The sequence below is a fragment of the Scyliorhinus canicula genome, chromosome 4 (genome assembly GCF_902713615.1).
Source record: "Scyliorhinus canicula chromosome 4, sScyCan1.1, whole genome shotgun sequence".
NCBI lineage: Eukaryota > Metazoa > Chordata > Chondrichthyes > Carcharhiniformes > Scyliorhinidae > Scyliorhinus > Scyliorhinus canicula.
In genome coordinates, this window is record NC_052149.1 from 227,738,439 (window position 1) to 227,753,266 (window position 14,828).

The 14,828-nt window shown below is 47.7% G+C and overlaps 1 protein-coding gene across 1 annotated transcript in view; it reads right to left on the reverse strand.

The window, feature by feature from the left end:
- LOC119965422 (tyrosine-protein kinase ITK/TSK-like) overlaps positions 1-14,828 on the reverse strand; it is a 79,709-nt gene that overhangs the window by 19,228 nt on the left and 45,653 nt on the right. Inside the window, 3 exon segments of the mRNA XM_038796188.1 lie at positions 536-610; positions 7,472-7,605; positions 13,916-13,995. Coding sequence (XP_038652116.1) covers positions 536-610; positions 7,472-7,605; positions 13,916-13,995 — 289 coding nt within the window.

Consider the following 14,828-nt stretch of genomic DNA (forward strand, 5'->3'; position numbering starts at 1 on the left):
TTAGGAGCTTCTTTTTGGTCAGAATGATTTATTGAATTTTTCTCAGTCGTCCAACATTTTGTCTCTGCATTTTAGTGAGGTTCTGGCTTTTTAATCACTTTGCTGCCACGATGTGGGGAGACTGTTGTTACAGATCGTTGTGTTTCAAAGGAGGCCCCATGTTTTCCTGTAGGCTAACTTTAAAGTCTTTATTAACTACTAGAACTACTTACACATGTACAGTAAAGGGTACAGGCTGGGAGCTGTCGCCATGCTGAGGTCTATACATGTCTCGGTTCAACATCATTCCGACCCTGAATCTGGATCATGTGCCTTCTGACACCACTGTGCAGGCGGTACTGTGCTCAGCCCCACGTTAACCCTGTGTGTGCCAGACCTTTACACTACATGAGCAACCCCCACTTGAAGCGCTCCATCATTGGCGGCCAGCCCGTTTAGATGCTTGGGTCTTAAGTTCTGGAACTCCATCCCGTAACCTATCCCCCTCTCCGCCTCAGTCTTTGTTTTGTTAACCGAAGAAAGAAATCAGGCTTACCGTAACTGAAACCAGCTGTTGTGGGAGCTGTTTCTCTCCACGATGACACGGGGTACCTCAGCCGGGTAACCAAACCTGTCAAAGGCAACAAACCATTTCTCTTCAGATTTAACACAAGGTTCAGTCCTGTTTGAACACAATATCACCGAGGGAAAGGGAGCTGCTAACGTCCACATGTTATATATTACATCGGTTTTGGGTTTCACTTTGGAGGCTGGGAGAACAGTCTTAGCAATCTGAATTAAAAAGAGGGGATACAAAAAACTGACCTGTCAGCAGCAAGGCCCATGTACTTGGACCTGTCTACTGAGTGAACCCAGCAAGCTTATAGTTAGAGTTGGCTGGATTCGCTGTGTGTGATCTGGAATGCACGAACTGAAAGGGCGGCTGGAGAAGACTCAGTAATAAGTTTCAAAAGGGTATTGGAGAGATAATTGAAGAGGAGCCAAAATACAGGGATATTGGGAAACTGCACAGGAGTAGGACTTCAGAGAAGTGGCTCCTGTTCGACAGTTCAATTGGCCTCTTCTGTGCTGTATGATCGAGACTCAGTCACACCGGGTCAATCCTGTCCATTTCACTCAGGCCCAGATATGGTAACTTAGCTCCACCAGTTAGACACAAACAGCAAAGGTTTCCTTGTACAACACGCTATTTACAGAATAGTGCAGCCTTGATACTGCCAGTTGGCTTCCTGGATAGAACTGAGCAGAGATCCGTGCTCCGCTTGGCGATTCCACGCGTTAGGTATCGATTGGATGAGTGGGTCACAAGACCTTTCTGAAGATTGCACCTTAACGGGACCAGCCACTACATCCCTCCCCCATTAACTCCTTAATTCAATGGCGGCACGGTGGCGCAGTGGTTAGTACTGCTGCTTCATGGCGCTGAGGACCCGGATTCGACCCCGGCTCCGTGTGGAGTTTGCACTTCTTCCCCATGTCTGCGTGGGCCTCACCCCCACAACCCAAAGATGTGCAAGTAGGTGGATTGACCACGCTAAAATTGGCCCTTGAATGGAAAAATAAGAATTGGGTACTTTCAATTTGTAAAAAAAATAAGTTCCTTAATACACAGAATGATGGTTAACTGATACAGTTCCGGCATAGTGGGTTAGCACTGCTGCCTCACGTTGCCCAGGTTCGACCCCGGCTCTGGGTCACTGTCCGTGTGGAGTTTGCACATTGTCCCTGTGTTTGCGTGGGTTTCGCCCCCCACAACCCCAAGATGTGCAGGCTAGGTGGATTGGCCATTCTAAATTGCCCTTAATTGGAAGAAAGAATTGGGTACACTAAATTTAAAAAAAACTAATACAGTTCCCCATAATTTACAATAATAAATATTTTTAAACAGTCCAGCAAAAACTCAGTCTCTCTGGTGACCTCTGCTTCCTCATAGAGCGGCACATCTGTTGGGACACTTTCTGTAGAAACTGCCACATCATCCGGGAACGGAGGCTTCAAACTCCTCTGCCTCAATTGGAACAATACTCTCGCCTGTCACAGGCTGATTGGGCATTTCAATTCTCGGGCAGCCAAAAACATTTCCAGTTGGCAACAACAATCAGTGGCTCCTGGGATAACGCCCGTCGACGCTCCTGGTCCACGCTCATGGTCCACATGTTTCCTCAAAATCCAGTCTTCTATACACTTGGTAAGAAGGTCCTACTGTGGCCACAACAATTCCTGCTTGGGCCATTCCCGAAATTTCTCAGGTAAACTAGAGGGATATTGGCCAAATGCAGGCAAATGGGGTTAGCTTAGATGGGCTTTTTGATTGGCATGGACCAGTTTGGGCCGAAGGGTTGTCTCCGTTCTGTAGATTCTATGAAACTGGGTCATCTATCTCGAATGATCTTGCCTCTTTAGTTGAATCATGGTTCCTCTTCTGGTTGCACTGTTTTGCCTCTACCTTCTTTGCTGAATTTGGGAATACCAGACTTAGCTTTGTCCTTAAGCATCGATCCATCAATAGTTCTGCCGGAGATGTACTTGTGGTTGAATGCGGGGTGGTCCTGAACACTAAGATAAACCGAGCTGGTTTTGTTTCCAAAGACGCAGCTGATTGTTTCCTTAAGCCGGCCTTGAATGTTTGGTCTTCCCGCTCAGCCTGTCCATTGGATGAGGGATGATACGGTGCAGTTCTGATCTGCTCCATCCCATTGGAAGACATGAAACGTAGGAATTTGGCACTATCAAAAGTCGTTCCGTTATCCAATACGAGTACTTCGGGTAACTCATGGTGCACGATGCACTGGTGATGTTTCTCGGCTGTGGCATCTGTGGTTGTGGAGCTCATCTCAAATACTTCCAGACATTTGGAGGGAGCGTCTGCCAATGGTAGAAACGTTGGGCCCAAGAAATGGTCTGTGTGCCTGATGTACCATCGATTGCACGCGAGGCGAGTGATTTACCAAAGTCTGGCTTTAATTAACTAGAACACAGCTCTGCGATCGTCTACAGTGGAAAGGGACGATCGTCAGGCGTTTGAGCATTTATACCTTGTTAATAGAGGCGTGGTTAACTCAGCCTCTCGGCCAATCGGTCGAGAGGCACATGACCGACCAGGGCCAATGGTAAGCCGAAGTTCTGGCCCAATGCAGACGAGTATGCAGATCATATCATCACAGTGCCCTCACACCCATGGCCGACCTGGCCATTCCCAAGGGTGCAAAGGTCATTGTAGCAGGTCATTTCTGCTGTGACTGGCACTGATCCTAGTGTTTCACTAATCTCTCAATATCGGCGTCAATACCTGGCCACCAAACATAGCTTCGAGCAAACATCTTCATTTTTGGCACAGGGACAATTACTCTCGCTCCCTGTGGAATAATGTTGTCCTCCCAGCTTGGATAAAAACAAATTATCTCGGATGCTGGAATCTGAAACCAAAGAGAAAATGCTGGAAAATCTCAGCAGGTCTGGCAGCATCAATGGCGGTGGGGGTGGCGTGTGTGTGTGTGGGGGGAGTGATGGTGGTGTACTATCTGGCAGTGGAAGGTGACTAAGGGCATCAGCTTTAACCATTTGTGTCCCTGGTCGGTGTTTGTAGGCTGATAAGCTGCTGACGGATACAATCAGCAGAATAACCTTGTCCTCACCCATCAGTGGCTTGTGGTCTGTTCCACAGTGAAATGTCTTCCATAGACATCCTGGGGGAGTTCTCTCGGTCCGTACACGACAGACAGCCATTCTCCTTCTCTCTGCGGGTAACCTTTCTCAAACTCAGAAAGGCTTCTTGACACACAGGCGTCTCAGGCCCATCATCCATTCTGTGAGAGAGAACTGCCCCAACTCCGTATGGGGAGACATCACACGTTAGCACTAACTTCCTGGACGGGTCAAAATGTCCCAGTCGGCAAGATTAATGCAATAGTTGCTCGACCTTATTAAATGCTTCTCTCTGTGGGGCTTTCCAGAACCATCTCTGGTTTTTCTTCAGTAATACGTGTAAAGGGGCAATAACGATGGCAGATTTGGAGCGAAACGCCCCTAATAATTAACCATCTCCAGGAATGGTTGAAGCTCCTCAGTGTTTCTAGGGGCCAGTGCCTCCTTCATTGCCCTTACTTTGTCCTCAATAGGATGCCATCCCTGGGCATCCACACAGTAACCGAGGTAACTGAAGTAAGCTACTTCACTGGCCTGGAAAGGCCATTTTTATCTTTTTCGGTGAAGTTCCTCCTCCTGAAATCTTCTCAGTATTTGTTGTACGTTAACCAAGTGTGCTTCTTCGGTTGCACCAGTAATCAATACATCATCCAAATACACAACGACAAGCTCGGTGATAAAATTCTTTGTGGGTATTAATAGTCACGTAGCCTCTGGAAGTATCATCCAACTCCAACTGCAACTATCGATATGCGTGACTCTCAGATCCAATTTTGTATATGAATGTCCTCCAGCCAGTCTTGCTATATAAATCCTCTATCTTTGGGATCGGGTATTTGTCCAGTTTTGCTGCTTGGTTTACTGTTAATTTATAGTCCCTGCATGTGTGGACTGTTTTATCTGGTTTAACCACAGGTACTGTAGGGGCTGCCCATTCCGCAAACTGGACTGGCTGGATGATACCAGTTCTTCAAGCCTTTCTAGTTTGGACTCAAATTTCTCCAACAAAGCATAGGCAACAGGGTCTAGCCCTGAAAACATTTGAGGTGTCCTCTGGGTCTACCTGTGAATTTTTTGCCTTTAAGCCTTTTTCCGACTTCATCCTGAAAAACGTTTTGAAACTTCTGGATTACTTTATGCAGACCCCTTCCTTAATGCTAATAATGTCGAACTTGTTGAGTTCATTTTCTTGGAGCCAGGAGCGGCCATTAGACTTGGTCCTTGGCCAGGCGCCACGATAATGGAAGTTGGGCAGATTGCTGCCCATAGCTACAGATGTTTCTGTTGTCCCTACTATCTTCACAACCTCCCCCCTTGTAGGTAGCCAATCTACCTGATGTGTTCTGCAGCCTTTGGGGCTGAACCCTTTCTTGAAGATACCTGTAGGTCAACTCCCCTGCTATGGCAGCAGCCTCTCCAGTGTCTACTTCCATTCTTAATGGGCTGCCATTGACCAGTAACACCACTGTAACCGGGGCTACTTTGCCTGTCTTCACATTATTCAGCTGAAGAACATTCTGAACACTCGCTGAACAATCTTCAACACTATGCAATGATGCTGGACTGCTCATTCTACTGCTACTAGGCAGGCTCTCTTTAATCTTGCATCTGAGGCTCAGATGGCCTTTCAGGTGGCAAACAGACCACTCCGCTTCCTTGAACCTGCGAATCTTTGGGGAGTGATTTCCTCCACACCCATAACACTCTGTCCAGACCCTAGGTGGTTGGTTCATTCTCCTGAATCCTCTAACTCTACCAGCTTCAGTATTTGTTTTGTGGTTTAAACGGCTGTCTTTGTTTTTGGCACCACTGCCGCCTGCCGCTTCCCGCTCCAACTGGTGGACCGTGCCATTCTGTGCGCTCTGAGGTTCCTGGGCACCCTTCGCAGCTCTCTCCATTGCTAATGCTATTTCCAACACTTGTAAAAAATTAATCAGATAGCTGAGAACTCTGGATCTGGGTCTATACTCGTTGGAGTTTAGAAGGATGAGGAGGGATCTTAGGTTCTTGATTAATAAGGGGACCAGGGTTATCGGGAGAAGGCAGGAGAATGGGGATAAGAAAATATCAGCCATGATTGAATGGCGGAGCAGACTCGCTGGGCCGAGTGGCCTAATTCTGCTCCTATGTCTTATGGTCTTATGGTCAGCATATCACTTAGTGTTGTACCAAAGTCACAATGTCCTGCAATTTTCCTAAACCTCGCTCTGTCGGTTGCAACGGTCTCCCCTCGGGCTTTCCTATGGAATTGAATTTAAATTGTTGCAAACTCATCGCAGAGGGCTTTGGGTAGCACTGCTCCTTTACCAAGTCTACGGCCTCCATAAAGGAGCTTGCATCGGGTGTGTTTGCCGACGTAAGGCTGTGGATTGAATCATATTTGAATTTGGCCCCGCACGTGATTAACGATATTGCCATCTTCTTCCCCTCCTCAACTCCATTTGCTCGGATGAAAAATTCAAATCGGCCGACATACCGCACCCAATCTTCGGCAGAGGCGTTGAAGGGGTCCACTCTAATAAATACAGGCATCACTGCAGCTCTCTTTTACTTGGTAAGATTGACTGGGGCTGGGCCAGGTTCTGAGCTGATGATCTTGCAGGCGCCCCTGGTGCTTTTTCTTTTTACTTCGCCGCCAAATGTAGCAACTTGGCTCCACCAGTTAGGTACAAAGAATGAATGTTTACTGACACAACATGCTATTGACAGAGTAGAGCAGCTTCGACGTTGTCAATTTGCGTCCTGGATCGAGGTGTGCAAATCGCACGTTCTGTACGGTGATGTCCTGTGCTCGATACCGATTGGACGAGCGGGTCACACGACTCTTCAGAAGATCGCCCTTTAAAGGAGCCAGCAACTACACCAGGATATTTCAGATGGCAAGGACCCCCATCCTGCCATCCGATGGGCCAATGGGGGCCACAGCCCCGCAAACTCCCCCTGGCCCACAGCCATTTCACGCTGGAATGAGCATCAATGTTCTGCAGATGGGGCTTTCACCCCTCACTCAGGAGGAAGTCCTTCGAGGTCAGATGGCCCAGCACCTCTTTGGTCTTTGCAGTGATAGAAGTGGAAGTTCATGGCAGAGACTAAATCCCAAGAGTGCATGAAAGGATGACTTTTCTGGATCTCAGGACTGGAAGGGTCAGGAAGGCCTGGGATAGTACGGGAGAGACTGGGATCGGCGAAGACCAGAGGCCACCGGACTGGAAGCGGGCACCCAAAGTTGGGAGGGGCTTTCATATAATTAACAGTGCAGAAGGAGGCCATTCGGCCCATCGAGTCTGCACACCAGCTCTTGGAAAGAGCACCCCACCCAAGCCCACACTTCCACCCTAATCCCATAACCCAGTAACCCCACCCAACACTAAGGGCAATTTTGGACACTAAGGGCAATTTAGCATGGCCAATCCATCTCACCTGCACATCTTTGGACTGTGGGAGGAAACCGGAGCACCCAGAGGAAACCCACAGGGAGAGCTTCTGATGGTGGCATCCCCTCAGCCCTGCCCGAGACCGAAACCCCATTACATTCAGCTGCCCCCATACCCGCGGAATCCTCTCACCAGCCTTAAGATAGAGACTGGACAGGAAACAGCCCTTAAGTGGTCAATAATTGGTCAATTGGGGGCCTCAATTCAGGCAATGGTGGGCACGGTCCAAGGCCTCGCCCCCTCCATGTGCAAAATCACTGAGAGGCTGGGGTGGGCAGGAAGCCCATTTGTGCTGTTTCACCCCCCCCCCATCGCCAACCCCACCCCCTCCCTGAGGAGAATTGTGAAATTCAGGCTATAGAACTTCGCCATAGCCACGAATATCTCTTTACCTGCTGCATTGTGCTGGTGGTAGGTGATAAGTTCTGGAATGGAATCAAAGACGTGTTTTTCTGCCAGGTAGTAGCGTTTGAGAGTATCATCGATTTCTCTGATGTGGTAATGTTTGACCCCGGCACTGCTGTCGCTGGTGGAAGTAATAAAAAAAAAGAGAGAGAGAACTTGCATTTATATAACACCTTTCACAACCTCAGGATGGCTTCACGTGCCAACGAGGTCTGGTCACGGTTTATAATGTCGTGGAATCCCCCCACCGCCATTGGGCAATCTGCTTTAAATCTTTCTCAACGGAAGAAACTGGTGTGTGAAATGGATTTAAGATTAACAAATCAACCGTTAAAGAAAGCAAACAGGCTGGGCGATGTCAGAGAAACTAAGGGAGCTCAATGGCCTTTAGTCCAGGGCAACATGACTGAGTGAAAATGAAAATCGCTTACTGTCACAAGTAGGCTTCAATGAAGTTACTGTGAAAAGCCCCTAGTCGCCACATTCCGGCGCCTGTCCGGGGAGGCTGGTACAGGAATTGAACCGTACTGCTGCCCTGCTTTAAAAGCCAGCGATTTAGCCTGGTGAGCTAAACCAGCCCCTTGACCTTGACCTAAACCAGTGACCTTGGCGCCATTCATACACATTTACTTATCCTTTACAAGGTTTATCTCTCCTCCCGCTCTCACTATCTCTGTGCGCCTCCATCTCTCTGTCTCGCTCAGCTTTTCTCTGTTTCCTTCTGTCACTCTCCATCTCTCACCCTGCTCACCTCTCCATTTTGCTTTGCTCTCTCACTCTCTTTTCTCAAGCTGCCTCGCTCTGTTACTCTCACAATCTCTCTTTATCTCACTGTCTGTGTGTGTCTCTGTCAATGACCCTCTATCTGTCTCTCTCTGTCACTGCCACTCTTTATCTCACCCTCTCTCTCTCTCGTTTCTCTCTCTCTTTCTCTTTCTCTGCCTCTCTCTCAATTCCCTCATTCTTTTATGCCTAATCTGCCGACCTTTATCACACTTTATATCTCTCTCTCACTCGCTGTCGCTCAATCAGCACTTCAGAACAGTAAATTAAAGCCACTACGATTGGAGAAATGTCAGCGATTGTGAAACAGGCTGATCAACAACTCAACTGAATACATGAAAGAGGATCATCGGACGAGGCTAGTTTTACATTGTAAAGAATGAGAGTTTTCCAGGTCAGCACAGAGTACACAGGGCAAGGTGGTGGAACACAGAACCTGATTCTGAATTGTTAACTATTTATAATGTTTTATTTCTCAGAACACAGCAACATCCCCTGGTTAATTTTCACACATTAGGTGGCATGTGTTGGAGAGCTGAGTTCTAGAGGATGTGGTCTACGACTCCCTTCATGCATTAGATCCTTGCAGCCTTTGCTAAACACACACACACACACGAGTTGGTAATGATGTGGTGCGGGAGGAAACATTGGAAGCCCTGCAAGTGGTTCATTTGCAAAGAAACTGGCAGGCAGACTCGGAGAGAGTTCTCCGGCTTGGCCATGTTGGAGGTGATGAAATGTCCAAACTGCTCAGAGGCCAATCGAGACGCACAAAGATGTCGCCGCGCATTCAAACAACCTGAACAACCTCGCCCATCACCTTTCCCCCCTGCCTAGTAGAAAGGGTTAATTCAGGCTAGACGCATAACAGCCAGGAAGGTGGATGGGAATTCTGAATATTCACACTTCACTTTGCCCACTCAGGTTGTGGAATAGGATTAACTGTATCCAGTATAGTGTGTTGGAGAGTGAGAGAGGGGTAACTGTATCCAGTATAGTGTGTTGGAGAGTGAGAGAGGGGTAACTGTATCCAGTATAGTGTGTTGGAGAGTGAGAGAGGGGTAACTGTATCCAGTATAGTGTGTTGGAGAGTGAGAGAGGGGTAACTGTATCCAGTATAGTGTGTTGCAGAGTGAGAGAGGGGTAACTGCATCCAGTATAGTGTGTTGGAGAGTGAGAGAGGGGTAACTGTATCCAGTATAGTGTGTTGGAGAGTGGGAGAGGGTTAACTGTATCCAGTATAGTGTGTTGGAGAGTGAGAGAGGGGTAACTGTATCCAGTATAGTGTGTTGGAGAGTGAGAGAGGGTTAACTGTATCCAGTATAGTGTGTTGGAGAGTGGGAGAGGGGTAACTGTATCCAGTATAGTGTGTTGCAGAGTGAGAGAGGGGTAACTGCATCCAGTATAGTGTGTTGGAGAGTGAGAGAGGGGTAACTGTATCCAGTATAGTGTGTTGCAGAATGAGAGAGGGGTAACCGTATCCAGTATAGTGTGTTGGAGAGTGGGAGAGGGGTAACTGTATCCAGTATAGTGTGTTGGAGAGTGAGAGAGGGGTAACTGTATTCAGTATAGTGTGTTGGAGAGTGAGAGAGGGGTAATTGTATCCAGTATAGTGTGTTGGAGAGTGGGAGAGGGGTAACTGTATCCAGTATAGTGTGTTGGAGAGTGAGAGAGGGGTAACTGTATCCAGTATAGTGTGTTGGAGAGTGAGAGAGGGGTAACTGTATCCAGTATAGTGTGTTGGAGAGTGAGAGAGGGGTAACTGTATCCAGTATAGTGTGTTGGAGAGTGGGAGAGGGTTAACTGTATCCAGTATAGTGTGTTGGAGAGTGAGAGAGGGGTAACTGTATCCAGTATAGTGTGTTGGAGAGTGAGAAAGGGTTAACTGTATCCAGTATAGTGTGTTGGAGAGTGGGAGAGGGGTAACTGTATCCAGTATAATGTGTTGGAGAGTGAGAGAGGGGTAACTGTATCCAGTATAGTGTGTTGGAGAGTGAGAGAGGGGTAACTGTATCCAGTATAGTGTGTTGCAGAGTGGGAGAGGGGTAACTGTATCCAGTAGTGTGTTGGAGAGTGAGAGAGGGGTAACTGTATCCAGTATAGTGTGTTGCAGAGTGAGAGAGGGGTAACTGTATCCAGTATAGTGTGTTTCAGAGTGAGAGAGGGTTAACTGTATCCAGTATAGTGTGTTGGAGAGTGAGAGAGGGTTAACTGTATCCAGTATAGTGTGTTGGAGAGTGAGAGAGGGGTAACTGTATCCAGTATAGTGTGTTGGAGAGTGAGAGAGGGTTAACTGTATCCAGTATAGTGTGTTGCAGAGTGAGAGAGGGTTAACTGTATCCAGTATAGTGTGTTGGAGAGTGAGAGAGGGGTAACTGTATCCAGTATAGTGTGTTGGAGAGTGAGAGAGGGTTAACTGTATCCAGTATAGTGTGTTGGAGAGTGAGAGAGGGTTAACTGTATCCAGTATAGTGTGTTGGAGAGTGAGAGAGGGTTAACTGTATCCAGTATAGTGTGTTGGAGAGTGAGAGAGGGGTAACTGTATCCAGTATAGTGTGTTGGAGAGTGGGAGAGGGTTAACTGTATCCAGTATAGTGTGTTGGAGAGTGGGAAAGGGGTTACTGTATCCAGTATAGTGTTTTGCAGAGTGAGAGAGGGGTAACTGTATCCAGTATAGTGTGTTGCAGAGTGAGAGAGGGGTAACTGTATCCAGTATAGTGTGTTGGAGAGTGAGAGAGGGTTAACTGTATCCAGTATAGTGTGTTGGAGAGTGAGAGAGGGGTAACTGTATCCAGTATAGTGTGTTGGAGAGTGGGAGAGGGGTAACTGTATCCAGTATAGTGTGTTGCAGAGTGAGAGAGGGGTAACTGTATCCAGTATAGTGTGTTGGAGAGTGGGAGAGGGGTAACTGTATCCAGTATAGTGTGTTGCAGAGTGAGAGAGGGGTAACTGTATCCAGTATAGTGTGTTGGAGAGTGGGAAAGGGGTAACTGTATCCAGTATAGTGTGTTGCAGAGTGAGAGAGGGGTAACTGTATCCAGTATAGTGTGTTGCAGAGTGAGAGAGGGGTAACTGTATCCAGTATAGTGTGTTGGAGAGTGAGAGAGGGTTAACTGTATCCAGTATAGTGTGTTGGAGAGTGAGAGAGGGGTAACTGTATCCAGTATAGTGTGTTGGAGAGTGGGAGAGGGGTAACTGTATCCAGTATAGTGTGTTGGAGAGTGAGAAAGGGGTAACTGTATCCAGTATAGTGTGTTGGAGAGAGAGAGAGGGGTAACTGTATCCATTATAGTGTGTTGGAGAGTGAGAGAGGGTTAACTGTATCCAGTATAGTGTGTTGGAGAGTAAGAGAGGGGTAACTGCATCCAGTATAGTGTGTTGCAGAGTGGGAGAGGGGTAACTGTATCCAGTATAGTGTGTTGGAGAGTGAGAGAGGGGTAACTGTATCCAGTATAGTGTGTTGCAGAGTGAGAGAGGGTTAACTGTATCCAGTATAGTGTGTTGCAGAGTGAGAGAGGGGTAACTGTATCCAGTATAGTGTGTTGCAGAGTGAGAGAGGGTTAACTGTATCCAGTATAGTGTGTTGGAGAGTGAGAGAGGGGTAACTGTATCCAGTATAGTGTGTTGGAGAGTGAGAGAGGGGTAACTGTATCCAGTATAGTGTGTTGCAGAGTGGGTGAGGGGTAACTGTATCCAGTATAGTGTGTTGGAGAGTGGGAGAGGGGTAACTGTATCCAGTATAGTGTGTTGGAGAGTGAGAGAGGGTTAACTGTATCCAGTATAGTGTGTTGCAGAGTGAGAGAGGGGTAACTGTATCCAGTATAGTGTGTTGGAGAGTGAGAGAGGGTTAACTGTATCCAGTATGGTGTGTTGGAGAGTGAGAGAGGGGTAACTGTATCCAGTATAGTGTGTTGGAGAGTGAGAGAGGGTTAACTGTATCCAGTATGGTGTGTTGGAGAGTGAGAGAGGGGTAACTGTATCCAGTATAGTGTGTTGGAGAGTGAGAGAGGGTTAACTGTATCCAGTATAGTGTGTTGCAGAGTGGGAGAGGGGTAACTGTATCCAGTATAGTGTGTTGCAGAGTGGGTGAGGGGTAACTGTATCCAGTATAGTGTGTTGGAGAGTGAGAGAGGGGTAACTGTATCCAGTATAGTGTGTTGGAGAGGGGGAGAGGGTTAACTGTATCCAGAGATGAGGAGGAATTTCTTCAGCCAGAGGGTGCTGAATCTGGGGAACTCTTTGCCACAGAAGGCTGTGGTGGCCAATTTACTAAGTGTCTTTAAGACAGAGATAGATAGGTTCTTGGTTCATAAGGGGATCAGTGGTTATGGGGGAAGGTAGGAGAATGGGGATGAGAATAATATCAGCCATGATTGAATGGCGGAGCAGACTTGATAGGCCGAGTGGCCTAATTCTGTTCCTATGTCTAATGATCTTAATTATGGTCTTATTACCCCTCTGACAGTCCAGCTCTCCCTCAATACTGACCCTGTGACAGTGCAGCACTCCCTCAGTACTGACCCTCTGACAGTGCGGCATTCCCTCAGTACTGACCCTCTGACAGTGCAGCACTCCCTCAGTACTGACCCTCTGACAGTGCAGCACACCCTCAGTACTGACCCCCTGACAGTGCAGCGTTCCCTCAGTACTGACCCTCTGACAGTGCAGCACTCCCTCAGTACTGACCCTCTGACAGTGCAGCACACCCTCAGTACTGACCCCCTGACAGTGCAGCGTTCCCTCAGTACTGACCGTCTGACAGTGCAGCACTCCCTCAGTACTGATCCTCTGACAGTGCAGCACTCCCTCAGTACTGACCCTCTGACAGTGCAGTACTCTGTGTGTGTGTATTTGTTTGTTTTGTGTGTGTACATGTGTGAGCACATGCGTGTGAGTTTGTCCATGGTGTCTGGATATTGTGACTTGTGAGACTTTCGTTAATTGCATTTTTCACCAATTTGCAGAGAAGTTCAGAGATTCCAGTCATCGTGTGTCAGAGGTGTCTGTGCTCTGAGCTAAACTGCTCCATCACAGAAAATCTTCAGGACCTCCCTCTCCACAAAGTTCTCATCCTGGTCAGCTCCATCCCCCTTCCAGAGGCCTCCTAAAATTATTCCTCTTCCAACCTTGCTGACCAATATAGTTCACCTTATGTTTTCATTTGGCTCTCTCTCACCACGATTGGCTTTGTCTTTTGCTTCTGGAGTAACCGCCCACCCTCTCACTCTCTCTCACTGGATCACACGGGGCAGCACGGTAGCACAGTGGTTAGCACTGTTGCTTCACAGCACCAGGGTCCCAGTTTCGATTCCCAGCTTGGGTCATTGCCTGTGCGGAGTCTGCATGTTCTCACCATGCCTGCGTGGGTTATCTCTGGGTGCTCCGGTTTCCTCCCACAAGTCCAGAGATGCACAGGTAAGGTGGATTGACCATGCTAAATTGTCCCTTAGTGTCCAAAGATGTGCAGGATCGGTGGGGCTACGGGGATAGGGCGGGGGAGTGGGCCTAGGTTGGGTGCACTTTCAGATGGTCAGTGCAGGCGCAATGGGCCGAACGGCCTCCTTCTGCTCTGTAGTGATTCTCTGGTTATTGAAACAACGCCACAGCAGAAAAGGTACGACTTGCGCATTGGGTTAGAAACCCCTCACCTGGTAGCTTTACTGAATACCGAGACTGTGTACATCCCCGTCTGCCTCGAGTCTCTCACCATAAAAGCGCCTTGTTTAGCCTGAAACACAGCCGTTACCAGGATGAGTAATTATCGGGCTTAAGGTATCACACAATCAAAGGCAGAGATCGACAGACTTTCTGGTTAATCCCGATCTCCCCATCAGCTTCAGGTAAATTGATCAATTTGACGAATTATACCTGACAGGTTGTTTGTGCTTGAATTGAATCGCTTGCTCTTCCTGAATCATTGACCTGAGTCAGGACTGAACACAGGGTTCTGCTCACAGCATGTTTGGAAGTGGAAATGTGACCACAGCATTGCCTGCCCTGAATTTCCAACCTGTGCCACCGGTCCTCAAGAGCAGGGATTATAAAATCACTCCAAACATTTATATTCTGGGGCCCATTGGGAACTGGAAAACATTATCAGAGTGTGCAGTGAGAGAAAAAGACAAGCTACAAGCTAGCGAGTGGGAGTTACTGGATTTCCAAGAGCTAGCACAGGCACGATGGGACAAATGGCCTCCTTCTGTGCTTTACGACCCCATGGTTCTGTATCACTGCAGTGGCTCCAGTGATTTCGCCATTCTGTCACTGGGCTAATGATTCAGAAAACATGGGGTTCAAAACCCACCAGAACAGTTTGAGAATCGTAAATTCAGTTCTTTTCAGAAAATAGGGAATAAAAATCTGGCCTCATTAAAAGTGGCCATGAAGCTGTTGGACTAAAACAAAAATCCAGTCACTAATGTCCTTTAAGGAAGGAAACCTGCTTGTTTTTATTCAATCTGAGCATCCATGTGTTTTTTTAAATTCACACATAGGATGTGGTCATCGCTGCATCGACCAGCATTTATTGCCCATCCCTAATTGCCCTTGAGAAGGTGGTGG